Here is a 13,150-nt window from a genome sequence, read left to right as displayed (position 1 = left end):
AGCTCTGCCCTATTCCTCCCCACCCCTGCCAGGCTAGACCACAGCATGAGGGGGTGACCAAAGCTCCAGCCTGCAGTGCACAGCTCCCAGCATGCATTGCTCCAGCTTGGCTGTGGGAAGCAAGCTGGGGGCGCATAGGCCCTCCTCCCCAGGGTCTGAGAGCAAGTGCCGAGAGGCTGGTGCCCCATGGGACAGGAGGTGTCACCTGCTGGCTGCCTGAGCTTCTTTCCTGGTGGGGGGGCTGGGGGGCAAGATTCTTCCCTACAACCTGTGGGGAAACACTGCTGCCTGCCCCACACATTGCCTGTGTTGCCCCCTTGCCTGGGCCACTACCACCTTCCCTCCACTGTTCAACCCCGCTGGGCCTTTCGTGCCTCAGCCCTCTCCTCTGACTCCAGCGGGGGAAAGGCCACGGCAGAGCCAAGCTGGGTTCCTCCACCCAGGTGGGAGAGTGCCCCATGTTAACCAACGCTCAGCACAAGCACCCTGAGCAACTGGGACAGACTTGTTCTAATGGGGGTTCCTGGGAGCCTGTGCTGGGCCACTGCTGTGGCTGCCTTGCCACCTGGCTGTCCAGCTAAGCCCCCTGCCCTTGATCCATCCCAGGCTGGCTGCTTCCCAGGATTGCCTGGGGTGTGGGTCACTGGCCCCTGGCTGTATCACACCAAGTCTGAGAGCAGCTGACTGCCTGGGTGGCCGTGCTGAGGCCCATGCAATCCGTGCCTGCATTGGGGTTGCCCTGTTCCAGCTTCCCCAGCAGCTGCACTCCCCTGCTGCCCGCACCAGTCCATGCAGGGTAGAGGGTAGCTGAGCCCATCAACACCAGGGGCTGGGCTGAGCGGAGCCAGCTGCACTTGGGCTGCCACCATCTGCTGGGAGTAGGGAACCCTGGCAGGGGGCTGAGCTGCGGTTCCAGCAGGGCACTCCCCAAGCAGTGCTCGGAGGGTTTAGCCCAAGACAGGAGAGCAGAGGCACTGCCCAGCCCAGCCGCAGGACCCCCCATTCCCCAGAGGTAGCTCTCACCTTCCTGCCACCTCCTGCATGTGAACTGGGCTGGGAGATGAACTGTGAGTGGCCCTTCTGCTCCAGCCTGTCTGCCACCAACCTGCTGAATTCCTCCCCAGCCCTCTAGTTACCCCAAGGAGGAGACATGGCACCACATCAGCCCCTGCAGCAACAGGGCCAGTCCACTGCTCCCAACCCACCCCAAGGCTGGGCTGCCATAGGTCTTCATGTGGGCTAGGCCACAAGCTCACCTTGGATCAGTTCTGTAGCCCAGTGCATGCCAGGAGCCAAGGCTGGTGAGCACCAGGTGGAGGGGTCTGGAGCACAGGGCTGAATCCAGAGAGCCCAACTGCTTTGGGTACTGGGTGCTCCATAACCAGCTGTGCCTGGCCTGCGCCATCAGCAGACAGTGGCCATCCCTGCTAGCAAAGGCAGGAGTCTGGGAGAAGGCACTGGAAGTCTGTGGTTAAGGCCTTGGCCTCGGAGCCATGTGCCCTGGGTTTTAGCCTAGCCCCTGCTGGGCTGTCACACAACAGCGCAGCCTCTTTGGGGGGAGGCTGCTAGTGCTGGCCCTGCCTGCTGGCAGCCTCAGAGGAGTTGATAGGAAAGAAGAGCCCCCAGCAGCAGGGAGCTGGGGGCAGAGGGATGTGGCTGTGCTGGGGAGAGTGCAGGCCAGGCCAGGCCTCCCTTGATGAGGTCTGTTTCTAGCCCCGGTCTCTCAACAGGGAGGCTGGGCCAGGCCACTGGATTCACTCTGCCACAGATTCTGGAGGGCCTTGGGTGAGCCCTGTCCCCACTCTGTGCAAGAAGGATAAGGAGCCTTCCCTCCCTCCAAAACCCAGGCATGCCTGCCCCTGTAGAGAGCCCAGCCCAGGACCTGGGGCAGGGGAGCTCCGCGTGGCAGCTCACGGAAAAGCCAAAGTGAGCCATTTTACTGAAGAGCAGAAAGCAGCAGCCCCCCAGCTCTGGACCTGCTGCCCCCTCCTGTGGCTGAGGCTGGTGTGTGGGGCAGTCTGGGGGGCTGGTGACCCACACAGGAGAGGCAGGCACAGCTTTACCACTCTGCCTAAAGTTGCTGGCTGTAAGCTGGGCTGCTGCCTCTTCCTGGCCCAGCCAGCCCCAGCTCCCTGAGGCATGCACACCCCGACACTGACCCGTGCCCTGGGAGCAGACAATCCCTGGGTTCCAGCCACAAGCACAGCGAATTAGGGGAATGGTAAGTGTGAGTGAGCCACAGCAGGAAACAGCCATTTGCCCCAGGCCCCGCTGTGCTCCCTCCCCATCCCGGCAGCACTGCAGTGAAATCCGCCCCAGGCACTGAGCAGGGCTCCCCCCGGCCAGGAATGACAGACGTAAGGCCCCAGCAGCTAGAGCCCGAAATGGGGCAGTGTAACAAGAATGCTGCAAGACACCAGCAGCTCCTCCTCAGGGCACAACAGCCCATCAGCATGTGCACAGCCATAGTGCCTAGGAAGTCAGGCCTGCCAGGTACAGAGAGAAGCTCCTGGCTGTAAACAGGAGGCAGAAACCCTGTTCTTCTCCAGGCATCACCATAGGGCAGAACTGAGCTGAATCAGGCTGTGTTTGAGGCGTGCTCGACTCAGCACTTCTCACACTGCTGACTGCCGCTTCAAAGATCACAGGAGGCCCAACCCACAGCCCTTCCTCCCCAGCACCTTTGGCACACCTAGCTCATACAACCAGAAGGCACCTTCAGAGGTCATCAAGTCCAGTCCCCAGCCCTTGCAGCAGGACCTACCACCATCATCCCTAGCAAACTTTTTTTTTTTTAAATGTATTTGTCCCAGATCCCTAAAGGGCCTCCACAAGGGCTGAACTCGCAGCCCTGGGGCCCATGGGCACCTCTCCCCCCACTGATCCCGTAATCATCACACGGAAAGCCCGTATTGGACACATCTCTCATAGAACTGGAAGGGACCTTGCGAGGTCATCAAGTCCAGGCCCTCGTCCTCTCAGCAGGACCTACCACCGTCCCTGACAGGATTGGGTCCCTGTGGTGCCACATCCCAGGCTGGAGGCCCAGGCCTGGTACCCTTCCAGCTCAGTCACTCTCCTGCAGGAAGCTCCAAATCAGCTGATTGACCTTGTGGGGCTGGTCCTCCTGGACAAAGTGACCGGCCTCAGGGATGAGCTCTACACGGCAGCGCTTGCGCACGTACTGTTCCAGGAAGGGGATCATCCCGGCCTCCAGGTACCTATCATTCTCCCCCCAGATCACCAGCGTGGGCACCAGCACGTCCTCGCATGCCATGGGGCTCCTGCTGCAGGGGAGAGGAAAAGAGGTGCCTCTTGGCAAGGACACAGGGCAGTGCAGGGATGACAGGAGAGCGCGCAGGAGGTGCTCAGCTGACTGCAGTGGCACAGCTGGGGACATGCCTGGTCAGGTCTGTGGGCTGTTGCCCAGGGGTGGGTGTGAGGCTCCAGACCTGCTGTCCATGGACGCCCAGCACCTGGCTCTCCTTTAGGAGCCTGGCAGCTGCCTGGGCTCTGGGTGCAGCATCCCAGTGGGCAGCCGCAGTCCTGGTGGGGAGCTGAGTGCTGGGTTGGGAGGAGGCTGACAGCTGGCAGAGGGAGCACTCAGTCCCTGCCCTGTCCCACCAAAGGTGGTGGCAGCACCCTGGTAAGGCTGCATGTGCCCAACAGGATGGTGGCATTGATATGAATCTGTGGTGGCAGGAAGCTGACCTACACCTGTAGCGTCAATATGGCCAGAGTTACCCCTGGCAACAGCAGGCTCGGCCAGGGGCCACGGCACCACAGACTTGGTGCTGGGACACAGAGCTCTGGGCAGGATGAGCACAGCGCCAGGTGGAATAGGACCCTACAGCCCTGTGCCAGCCCCGCTTGCCTCAGGGCCACCCACCAGCCCTCTACTCGTTCCCTGCAGGGCTGCTTGTGGGGCTGCAGCAGCCCCTGGTGCCCGCACTCCACCTAGCTCCCCAGCATCAGAGAGGCACCTAACTGGGCTCCGTGTGCCGCAGGGGCCCTACCTGAAGATGTTCCTGTAGTAATTGAGGGGTGGTGTCAGTGCTCCAGGTTTGGAGAAGCCGAATATGTAGGCCTCCAGCTCCTGGGTTGTCAGGCGCCGCTCGGGGCTCTGGGTTCCTGCCCTTCTGCCCGCCAAAGTCTCCTTCAACAGCTGCGCAGGACAGACACAACTGGGGTCAGCGAGAGCTCAGATCCAGGGCCAGGGGAGCCAGGGGGATTCTTCCCGACAGACAGGCCATCATCCCCCATCCAGAGCCAGGCAGCCTAATTCCCCTGCAGGGATGGCTGAGATCCAGAGGCAGGCAAGCCAAAGGGGCTAGGGCCTGGCTCCTGTCATGCCCCAAATCTTAGCCCCACCCACAGCAGGGGCTCCACCAAGCATCAAGGGCCTGGCACATGGGGGCTTCCCCCAACCCCCAACTGACCCTGCGTGGCTCTGGCACACGTGGGGCACTCACCAGCTTTGCTGCCCCCTCTTCTCAGCCTGCAGCGGGCCCCTAGAAGAGTTCTCAGCTTGTGGGCCATGACCCCCATTTTCATGGGGGTGCTGGAGATGACATTAGCCTGGCTGGGTCTGGGGCCAAAGCCAAAGGACTTCAGAGCTGGGCAGTTGGGTTCAGGTTCCAGCCCCCTGCCTGTGGCTGGGGCCCTGGCTTCAGTTCCAGCCCCTGGAGGCTTCAGGCCCTGTCCTGGTCATTTTTTGTTGTGGGGAGGGAAGTGGGGGGAAGCTGGAAATGTGCTGCCCTAGAACAACCTTCTGGTACACAGGCCCAGCTGCTGCACCAGGGAGGGGCTCAGCTGGCCCTGCACAAGCACTGCCCTGGGATCCCCACATCCTATAATCAAACAAGGGTGACCTCCCCGGCGGGGCCCACTGGCTCATGCATGGGGGGACTGAGGCACCCCAACAGTCACGCAAGCACCCCCACCCCAGGGAGAGGCCCAGCACAATGAGGGACCCTAAGAAACATCTTGTCTGTGAGCAGAGGCAGGGCCGCAGCCACCCAAGGGGATGGAGAGAATTACACTGAGGAGCTCCTGCCTCCAGGGCAGGACTGGGCCAGCCGGGAAGGGCTGTGGGAGGACTGTGGCCATTGCCAACCTGCCTCAGCAATGCAGCCCACGTAGCCGAATCCCCACTCTGACAGGGGCTAGGACCAGATGCTACAGAGGAAGGGGTAAGAACCCAATCCCCTCTCCTGCCTCCAGGCTCTGACAGAGCCATACTAAAGCCCTGCAGCAGGACTGGAGCTGCTGCCTTTGGTGCTGGTCATAGATGAGTAACTCACTACCCAGAGAGCCATCCGGTGCCCAGCTGAGCCTCGCTAAGGTCAGGCTTCCCAGACCCAGCAGCAGTGAGTGGCTATTTCCTTTGCTAGCTTTGACCCTCCCACCTGTCTCCAAAGGGCTCAGCTCTCTTCCAACCTGAGCTGGCTGGATTGTTCATTAGCTGCTCCTGCAGCAGTTCCAACACTCAGTGCCCAAGGGCCAAGGGCACCTCCCATCCCAGACCCCCTGCGCCCCCGCAGCACAGCCTGTGGCCCCATCCTTGGAAGGCCATGCCCCTTGCAGCCCCCATCACAGGTTAGGATAATAGCTGCTAATTGACGCTTCTGTCCCCCCGCTCCTTCCTGGGCTGCCCTACCTCATGCCCTATAGGAGCATTACTAGTTCCCAGCATCCCCCCATGTCATATGGGGCTGGCGTGTCCCCACTTCCAAAGCCTAGAATACAAACAACCTTTATCCATCATGTACCTCCTGCCTCTCCTCACTACTCCCTGTCATCTCTGTTCTCCATGCCACCATGTAATTAACCAGAAGTTTATTACTGCAGCCATTAGGAAGGGGATGATCTGACATTAGCATGGCTGCTTCCTGTTTACAGAGCCACCCTATCCCTCTGACTCACAGGGCCAAGGGGCATAGACAAAGAGAATGGGAGATGAGATTCTACCATAGCTGGTGGTTATCAGGTACCACCCCAGAGGTGGCTGCAGCCAGAGCTCAGAGAGGGTAAAGGGGAAGTTCTATACATGGTCGTATTTGGTATTCTAGCTAAGATAAGCTAGGCCAAGCCTTAGTCTGCCCCACTCCCTGGCCACACCCCAGCTTCCCACTCTCACCTGGAAGTCACCCAAAGACAGGAGCAGCTCAGGCAGTCTCTGCAGCTGGAATGCGAACATGTAGCTGGAGCGCAGCAGCTGGGAGGGGTGGCAGGCCATGTACTCTGCAGCAGGTGGGCGGCAAAGCGGACACAGGTGTGCTGAGGGTAGAGGGCCGTCCTTCCCAAGTCCCCTGGGAACACCCAGGGCTCCCAAGAGGAGCAGGAGCCAGCATCTCCCCGCCCCCCATTTGAAGATCAGCCTGACTCAGGCCACCTGCCAGAGACATCATTTCAGGGCCTGCTAGGGCTGGCCTGGTGCCTGGGGAGCCTGCAGCCCCTGCGTTGGGGTGAGAGCCCCAGCCACAATGCAGAGACCCCACAGCCCTTAGCCTCCACACAGCACCCAACGCTGCTGTCACCCAGTTGGGACCTCCCTGCTGCTGGTTGGTGTCGAAGCCGACTGCACTGCAAGAACCAGCCTCCTCCATGCTGGACCTGCTGCAGATACTTGGGGTGTGGGGGAGGGTCAGCAGCTCTGCAGGTCAGAGCCTCACCTTGAATAATGGCAGAGTGGGTGGCGTTCAGGATAATCAGCTTCTCCACCATGGCAGGGTAAGTAATAGTGAACTCCCACGCGATGGAGCCACCCCAGTCATGCCCCACCAGGATGCACTTGGTAAAGCCTGCAGCAGACACAGCCCAGCAGACCAACCGTCACGACAAAGGTGAACTTCCACTCTCAGGGCACTCCAGGCCTTCCCAACGTCCTGCTGCAGCCCACTGCCTCCCCGCACTAAGGCAAACCCACCCTGCCAAGATTCCCCCATTGCTCCCGGCTCCCCACCTGGGCTGGACGTCAGACTGGCACAACCCAGACAGAAGCCAAGCAAGGGAGAGGCTGGGCCAGGACATCAAACGATGCACCTGCTCCTCCTCCATTGAGTTCTCATCCCATACTGCAACTGCCCGACTCAGCAGAGCACAGCTCTGCCTGCTTGCTGCTACCTGGCACCCAGCCAGGGAGGTACTAAGCTTTGGGGTGAGGGGCACAGCCCAGGCTTCAACACCCCAGCCAACTGTGGTGGTGCACGGGGGTTGCTGTTGTAAGGGTGTGGAGAGCCTCTCTGCCAAATCTGGGGAGCAGCTCAGGCTAGGGGTCCCCACAACTTCTCTGTGACCATGTCAAGAGAGTGCAGGAGGAGAGGCCCTGGAACAGCCTGACCAGAGAGCTTCTCACCCGCCAGCAGAAGGGCCGGTTCCCCTGTAGCTTGTACTCTCCCCAGTCAAAGCAGAGCCCAGCAGCCATTCCTTACCTCTCTGGTCCTTGCTGCCCAGTGCCTGGATGACACCGTGCACATCCTCCAGCAGGGCCTCCATGCCATAGTGCTGCTTCCCACACGGGGCATCCGAGCCCCCATAGCCCCGCAAGTCCAGCGCCACCACCCGGAACTGCCGCTTGAACTCCTGCAGCTGGTACCGCCAGGCAAACCTGCCAACGCACACAGTCCTGAGCTGGCAGTGCCCTGAGTATACCCTGCCCAGTGAGGGGGAGAGTCCCAGCTAGCTAAACCTTGGAGCCATCCCTAGCTGCTCCCTAACCCTCCATCCCTGCTGTGACTATCTGGCAGGTGCTGCCCAGGGATGGGACAGAGCACAGGAAGCTGAACTGTGAGAGCCAGAGCCCCACCCCAGTTCACCCCACCCCCAGTGCTGCACAGGAGGGAACAGGCGTTGCAGGAGGGATATGGAGCGAGTCAGTGGCACCATTCTCAGGTGCCCATTCTGTGCCCCCCAGGCCCCAGCTCTCTGGGGAGAGAATTCAGACTTGCTGTGCGGGCCCTACCTCAGGGACGCAGCCCTCTGTGCAACCTGTCATCGCTGGCGTGTTCTGCCCCTTCACCCGCACGCTCTCAGCGCCTTGCAGCCAGCACAATGGGACCCCGACCCAGCCTGCTCCTCGGCCAGCCCTGGAACAAGCACGAGGGATAATGCAGCCCCTCACAGGCCCAGGGAAGCAGCTGGAGACCTACCAGTTCTGGGGGAATCCATGCAGGCACAGCATGAGCTGCGCCTCCTCCTGGCCAGCTGTGACATAGTGCAAACGCAGCCCTGAGCCCTGCGGAGACAGGGAGGGGTAGGAGGGAACGTTCACGACCAGTCACCCAGGGGTCAGCTGCATCATGGCACCTCCCGTGCCTCCCCCGACCAGTGGGACAGCTGGACTTAGCAGCTGGCATCACTTGATTCATCCCATCTCAGGCACTGACCTGCTCTACAGCACCTGCACCCGCCTGCCCTGACACACAGCTCTTCTGTTAGCCAGACCCATGGGGACAGCTGGGCAGGAGGCTGGCAGAACTTGACTGAAACCAACTGTCCCAACAGCCCTGACAAACTCACTGCAGGGAACACACCACTTTCCTACAATTCTCCCAGGCACGACATCACGGGAGGGCTCCACTGAAAGGCGCCATCACCTCACCCCTCAGATTCACTGCTGGGGGCACGTACACACTGCCCATGGGGGATAACACCTGCCTATGGACAGCCAAATTCCAGGTCAGACAGAAAGGTACTGGGCTGTCGGCTGCGGAGCAGCAGCATTGTGCACCAGCCTCAGGGAAGCCCCATTTACACATGGAGTCAATGGGAAAGGAGCAGGGAGGGAAAGCAAAGCCCTGGGGCTTGAACAGAGGGAGTGAGCTTTGAGAATGCAGAAAAAAACCAGGAGCAGTCCCTGGGCCTGCACTCAGGAGGACAGCTTGAAAACCCGGTGGCTTGGAAATGCTGCCAGAGAGGGTTGGGGCAGGCATCCAGACACGTGTGTCCAGCAACACTCGAGGGACACAGTCTCCAAGCAGCATATTGTGTGTTTGGCTTGTGTTACCTCCCCGTTTTCAGCATCCTCCCTTGGTAGCTCTTCACTCTCTCTCTTCGACGCACCTTACGAGAGTTCTCCCCAGAAAAGAGCTCAGCCCTGGGGTGTCAGCCACAGCACTGCACCATCCCAGCTGGACTGGCCTCGTGAGTCTCCATGTTCAGTGGAACGGTGCTAAACACTAAGGTGGGACGTGTCACGGGGGCTGGGCATGCTGATCGTTAACCCACACGGCTGAACACTACAGGGGGATGCATCACAGGGGTTGGGTACGCCAGTTGCTACCTGCATGGCAAAGGAAGGGCTGCCTGTGCCTAAAAGGCTGGAGGTGAAGGGAACTGATACCCAGTTAAGCACAAATATGGCTACTTGTGGCTGGGGGCTGCTATGGTGATTTAGTCCTGGGCCCCCCAGGACTCTGAGCTGCAGGTGCCATGTCCAGGAGGTTCACCCAGCTCCAATGACCTGCCCATTCCCCCAACCATGCCCCAGAGCACCTTGAGCTGCAGGTAGCGGTGCTCCCCATAGGAGGCGTCGATAAGGCACGGTGGTGGCATGTCCCGCACTCTCCAGTGGAAGGCCTGGCAGGGCCCCTGGGTCAGCACCAGCCATGGTACCCACAGGCAGTGGGCAGCCCCTGCCAGGTAGGAGGCACTACGCACAGCCAGCCAGTACAGGAGCTTGGAGAGCTTCAGCAGCAGGCGGGTGGGGACCAACAGCAAGCGGTAGAGAGAGAGAGCCATCTCCTCTGGCCCCACACTGCAAGGGGAACAGGCCAAGTGGGTTGGGGGGTAACATGGGAGAGCCAGCATAGCCTGGGCCTCTTCTCATGTCCCCCAGGTGTGCTCACCAGGACTCAGTACACTGCCTCCTGCTGTCACAGGGCCTGGGGGAGGGGCTCTTCAATGCACATGGTGCTCTGGTCCTCCAGTCCAAGAGGGACCCCAGCCCCCCCTGCCCTGCCCCCAGTCCCCAGCCCAAGACAGCCTGCATGCGACCCCACTCCCACCCTTACGGCATTACAGGCCTTGGGGCACTGTGACTACTAGGACGGCTCTTCCAGAGCTGGAGAAGCTGAGTGAGTGGTGCCCACAGCCCTGCTGTGATGGAGAAAAGCAAAGCTGGTGCCTTCTGTGCAGTACAACAGACATCCACACACCAGGCCTGGCTGGGCAGAGCTGAGCCCTGCCTCGGTTCCATCCTGGAGCGGGAAGAACACATGCAGGGACCCCCAACAGCACAGCAACCTTCAGGCCACTCCTGCCATCACCTGGACCAGGCCCCAGCCTTGGACTCCCTGCCAGGTTTGGAAACTTCAGTGAGAGTTTAAAATAGTGACCAAGATCTTGCTACTTCAGCCAGAAGGGTCCTTCTCACCTAGCCTGATCCCCAGCTGGGTAGGGAGCACTGCACAGAACAGGTGGGGGTGTTTGTTTCTACAGCCAACCTCCCGTCTGACACCACCTGATGCCGGGTATCTGCCTGCTTCACCAGCCACCTGCTCCACCATTACAGCATTTAGGGTCTCTGCTTGCCACACTCTCCCCACACTTAACTCTTGGCTCCCCCTCCCAAAAGGCTTGGCTCCTCTGGCCAGATTGTAGCTGAGTTGGGGGCTGTTCTCTCCCACATCCTTCCCTGCAATAAACCCCTGGTCCCACTCAGCGACCACAGCCTCCCTTCCGCTTGGCCACCCTTCAACTTTATCTGAGCCCTGCTCCAATCCAGTCTAAGGCTGGCTGCAGACCAGCCTCTTCGTCCAACTCCTTTGCCAGGCTATCTACAGCAGAGACCATGAGCTCATCCACAGCTCCAGGCCCGTCTGAACCCCGCTCCCCCCAAGCCCAGCCCCCTCTGAACCCCGCTCCCCCCGCCGCAGCCCCCTCTGAACCCCGCTCCCCCCAAGCCCAGCCCCCTCTGAACCCCGCTCCCCCAACCCCAGCCCCCACTGAACCCCGCTCCCCCAGCCGCAGCCCCCTCTGAACCCCGCTCCCCCAGCCGCAGCCGCCTACGAACCTGGACCCTGCATCCCAGATCCCAGATCCCAGGACCAGCTGCCCGGGAAACGCTCCCAATCCCCTCCGAGCCTGCACCCCACAGCTCCTCCCCCCGCCCTACCTGCGCTCATCGGCCCAGTTCGCACCCTTCCGACTCCCGTGTACGCCCCGACCCCATCCCGGTCACTGATTGGCCAGCCGGCCATGCAGGGCGCAGTCAGTGGGCATAGGGCAGCTCTGCGGAGGGGAGCCAATGAGAAGGCGAGGGGGCGGGACCCGCGCTCTCAGCTCCGCCCTCACCAGGGACACGTGGGGAGAGGTGGGCCCGATGGCCATTGGCCAGGCACCCGGAGCGCTTACTGAGCCTGGGCCGCTTCACCCCCAGCCCTTTGAGTCACATGGTTCACCGCCAGGCCTGGCAGGTGGCGCTTAGCTCCCGCCCCCAGGCAGAGCCCCACCCTCCTTCTGCGCAGCGCCGAGCACCGGAAAGTAGCCGCGTACCTAGAGCAATGCCTGCGGCTCTGCCCAACTCTGGGATGGGGGCGGGGCTGGCGGCTAGGACGCCTGGGTTCTCGCTCCACCCCTGCTGTTGGTTGACTGCATCCGGGGCCGGTCTCTGTCTTCTTGGTCTCCAGTTGCCCATCCCCATGGTAGGACTGACCTTCCCCACCCTTCATTCCCTATGAGGCTGCCAGAGCCCTGTCTGGCTAGCCAGGAAGCCTGGGTTGGGGCTTGCTCTTCTGGACCCTACATGCTCCATAGTCCAGAGGGCGGAGACATTAGCATCCCTTACTGTGCCAAGCACAGGGACAGACTCTTCCCACAAAGTCAGCCCCACAGAGCACTTGGGACTGGAGGTGGAGCTGAGCTCTGCAGCAATGGGCAAGGGCAGGGATAGGGTCCAGACTGACCTAGGTAAATTGGAAGACTGGACCAAATTAAATCTGTTGCGGTTCATCAAGTACAAGTCCTGCACTTGGGACAGAAGAATCCCAAGCACTGTTACAGGCTGGGGACCAACTGGCTAAGTAGCAGTGCAGCAAAAAAGGACCTGGGGATTACAGTGGATGAGAGGCTGCAAACAAGTCAACAGTGTGCCTGTGTAGCCAAGAAGGCTAATGGCATATTGGGGTGCACGAGGAGGAGCATTTCCAGCAGATCTGGAGAAGTTATTATTCCCCTCTATTTGGTACTGATGAGGCCACATCCGGAGTATTGCATCCAGTTCTGGGCCCCCAGTATAGAAAGGATGTGGATGCATAGTCCCCCAAGCCCACATCTCACATGTCAGTGCCAGTACCAGAGTCTGGATTGGGTGCAGGGAGATGAGGTGGCGGGGCCCTTCACCTAGCCTCCTGGTCTGTCTTTGTGCGAGGCGTAAAGCCCTGCCAAGTTCAACAACACACTCAGATGTGAGCCTCTCCAAGTCCCTTCAGACAGGTGGAGACTTGCTGCAGGAGTTGCAGGGATTGAAGCTGGGGGTACAGACATACCCAGGCTCAGGGGTGAAGGGAGCCCCTCTGTGCTAAGAGACAGGGCTCTAACGATCTACACTAATGCTATTTACATGACTAATAAAACAAAGACCAATAAACAGAGTTGAAGAAAAACCACTAACACGTTGCTGAAGCAAGAGCTGTTCAGCAGCTGTCATGGGGTACAAAGGAACTGAGAGGACACAGGGCTGACAGTGCCCCTTATAACAGTGTAAGCACGTGGCACAGGAAGGCACTAGAGCCGGACTGATACCTCTGTGGGTAACATGTCCAGATCGGTGCCCACTGTGTTCACATGCTAAATGTAAAATGGACATATGCAATCACTTGACAAACTTCCTTTTTATTTTTAAAGGAATTCTGTGATTCACTCATCATCCCCTGAATCCAGGAGCTGGGTCTTTGTGGCTGAAGGAATATTAAGGCTTTGAGAAATGGTCAGGGATAGTGGGGTTGCTAGGAAAATGATGCCCAAGTCAGAAAGTGAACTTAGGCAAAATGCTCATAGTCAGCTTGATAACTGTTAAGCAAGGTAGACCTTTTCCGGGGAGGTTCATATCTCCCTGATGGAGCCAGAGACCTTACTGAGCTACCCATCCCCCCAGCGATCCTGTAATCATCACACAGAAAGCCCATATTGTACACATATCTCACAGAAC

At 59.9% G+C, this 13,150-nt stretch overlaps 1 protein-coding gene across 2 annotated transcripts; it reads right to left on the bottom strand.

Moving 5' to 3' along the window:
- Positions 1-230: 230 nt before the first annotated feature.
- On the bottom strand, positions 231-11,162 carry EPHX3 (epoxide hydrolase 3). 2 transcript variants are annotated; one of them, XM_074980091.1, is made up of 8 exons: positions 11,117-11,162; positions 9,496-9,757; positions 8,151-8,236; positions 7,434-7,609; positions 6,675-6,803; positions 6,140-6,243; positions 4,017-4,165; positions 231-3,287 (listed from the first exon to the last, which is right to left on the bottom strand). In XM_074980091.1, the coding sequence occupies exons 2-8, from the start codon at positions 9,739-9,741 to the stop codon at positions 3,068-3,070; spliced, it is 1,110 nt and encodes a 369-aa protein (XP_074836192.1). In that variant the 5' UTR covers positions 9,742-9,757; positions 11,117-11,162; the 3' UTR covers positions 231-3,067. The 2 variants fall into 2 exon arrangements, with proteins under 2 accessions (XP_074836192.1, XP_074836193.1); XM_074980092.1 differs by lacking the exon at positions 11,117-11,162 and adding an exon at positions 11,015-11,078.
- Positions 11,163-13,150: the final 1,988 nt, after the last annotated feature.

This window comes from Carettochelys insculpta, chromosome 29 (assembly GCF_033958435.1).
Source record: "Carettochelys insculpta isolate YL-2023 chromosome 29, ASM3395843v1, whole genome shotgun sequence".
Taxonomy (NCBI): domain Eukaryota; kingdom Metazoa; phylum Chordata; order Testudines; family Carettochelyidae; genus Carettochelys; species Carettochelys insculpta.
This window is presented reverse-complemented; position numbering and strand designations above follow the sequence as displayed.

Bases quoted from the DNA above. Each gene is read 5' to 3' on its own strand.
- EPHX3 (XM_074980091.1), bottom strand. From the start codon at position 9,741: ATGGCTCTCTCTCTCTACCGCTTGCTGTTGGTCCCCACCCGCCTGCTG. The intron at 6,804-7,433 runs GTAAGGAATGGC...TGTCTGCTGCAG, and splicing joins GGGCAGCAAGGACCAGAGAG to GCTTTACCAAGTGCATCCTG. The intron at 3,288-4,016 runs GTAGGGCCCCTG...TCTCCCCTGCAG, and splicing joins TACTACAGGAACATCTTCAG to CAGGAGCCCCATGGCATGCG.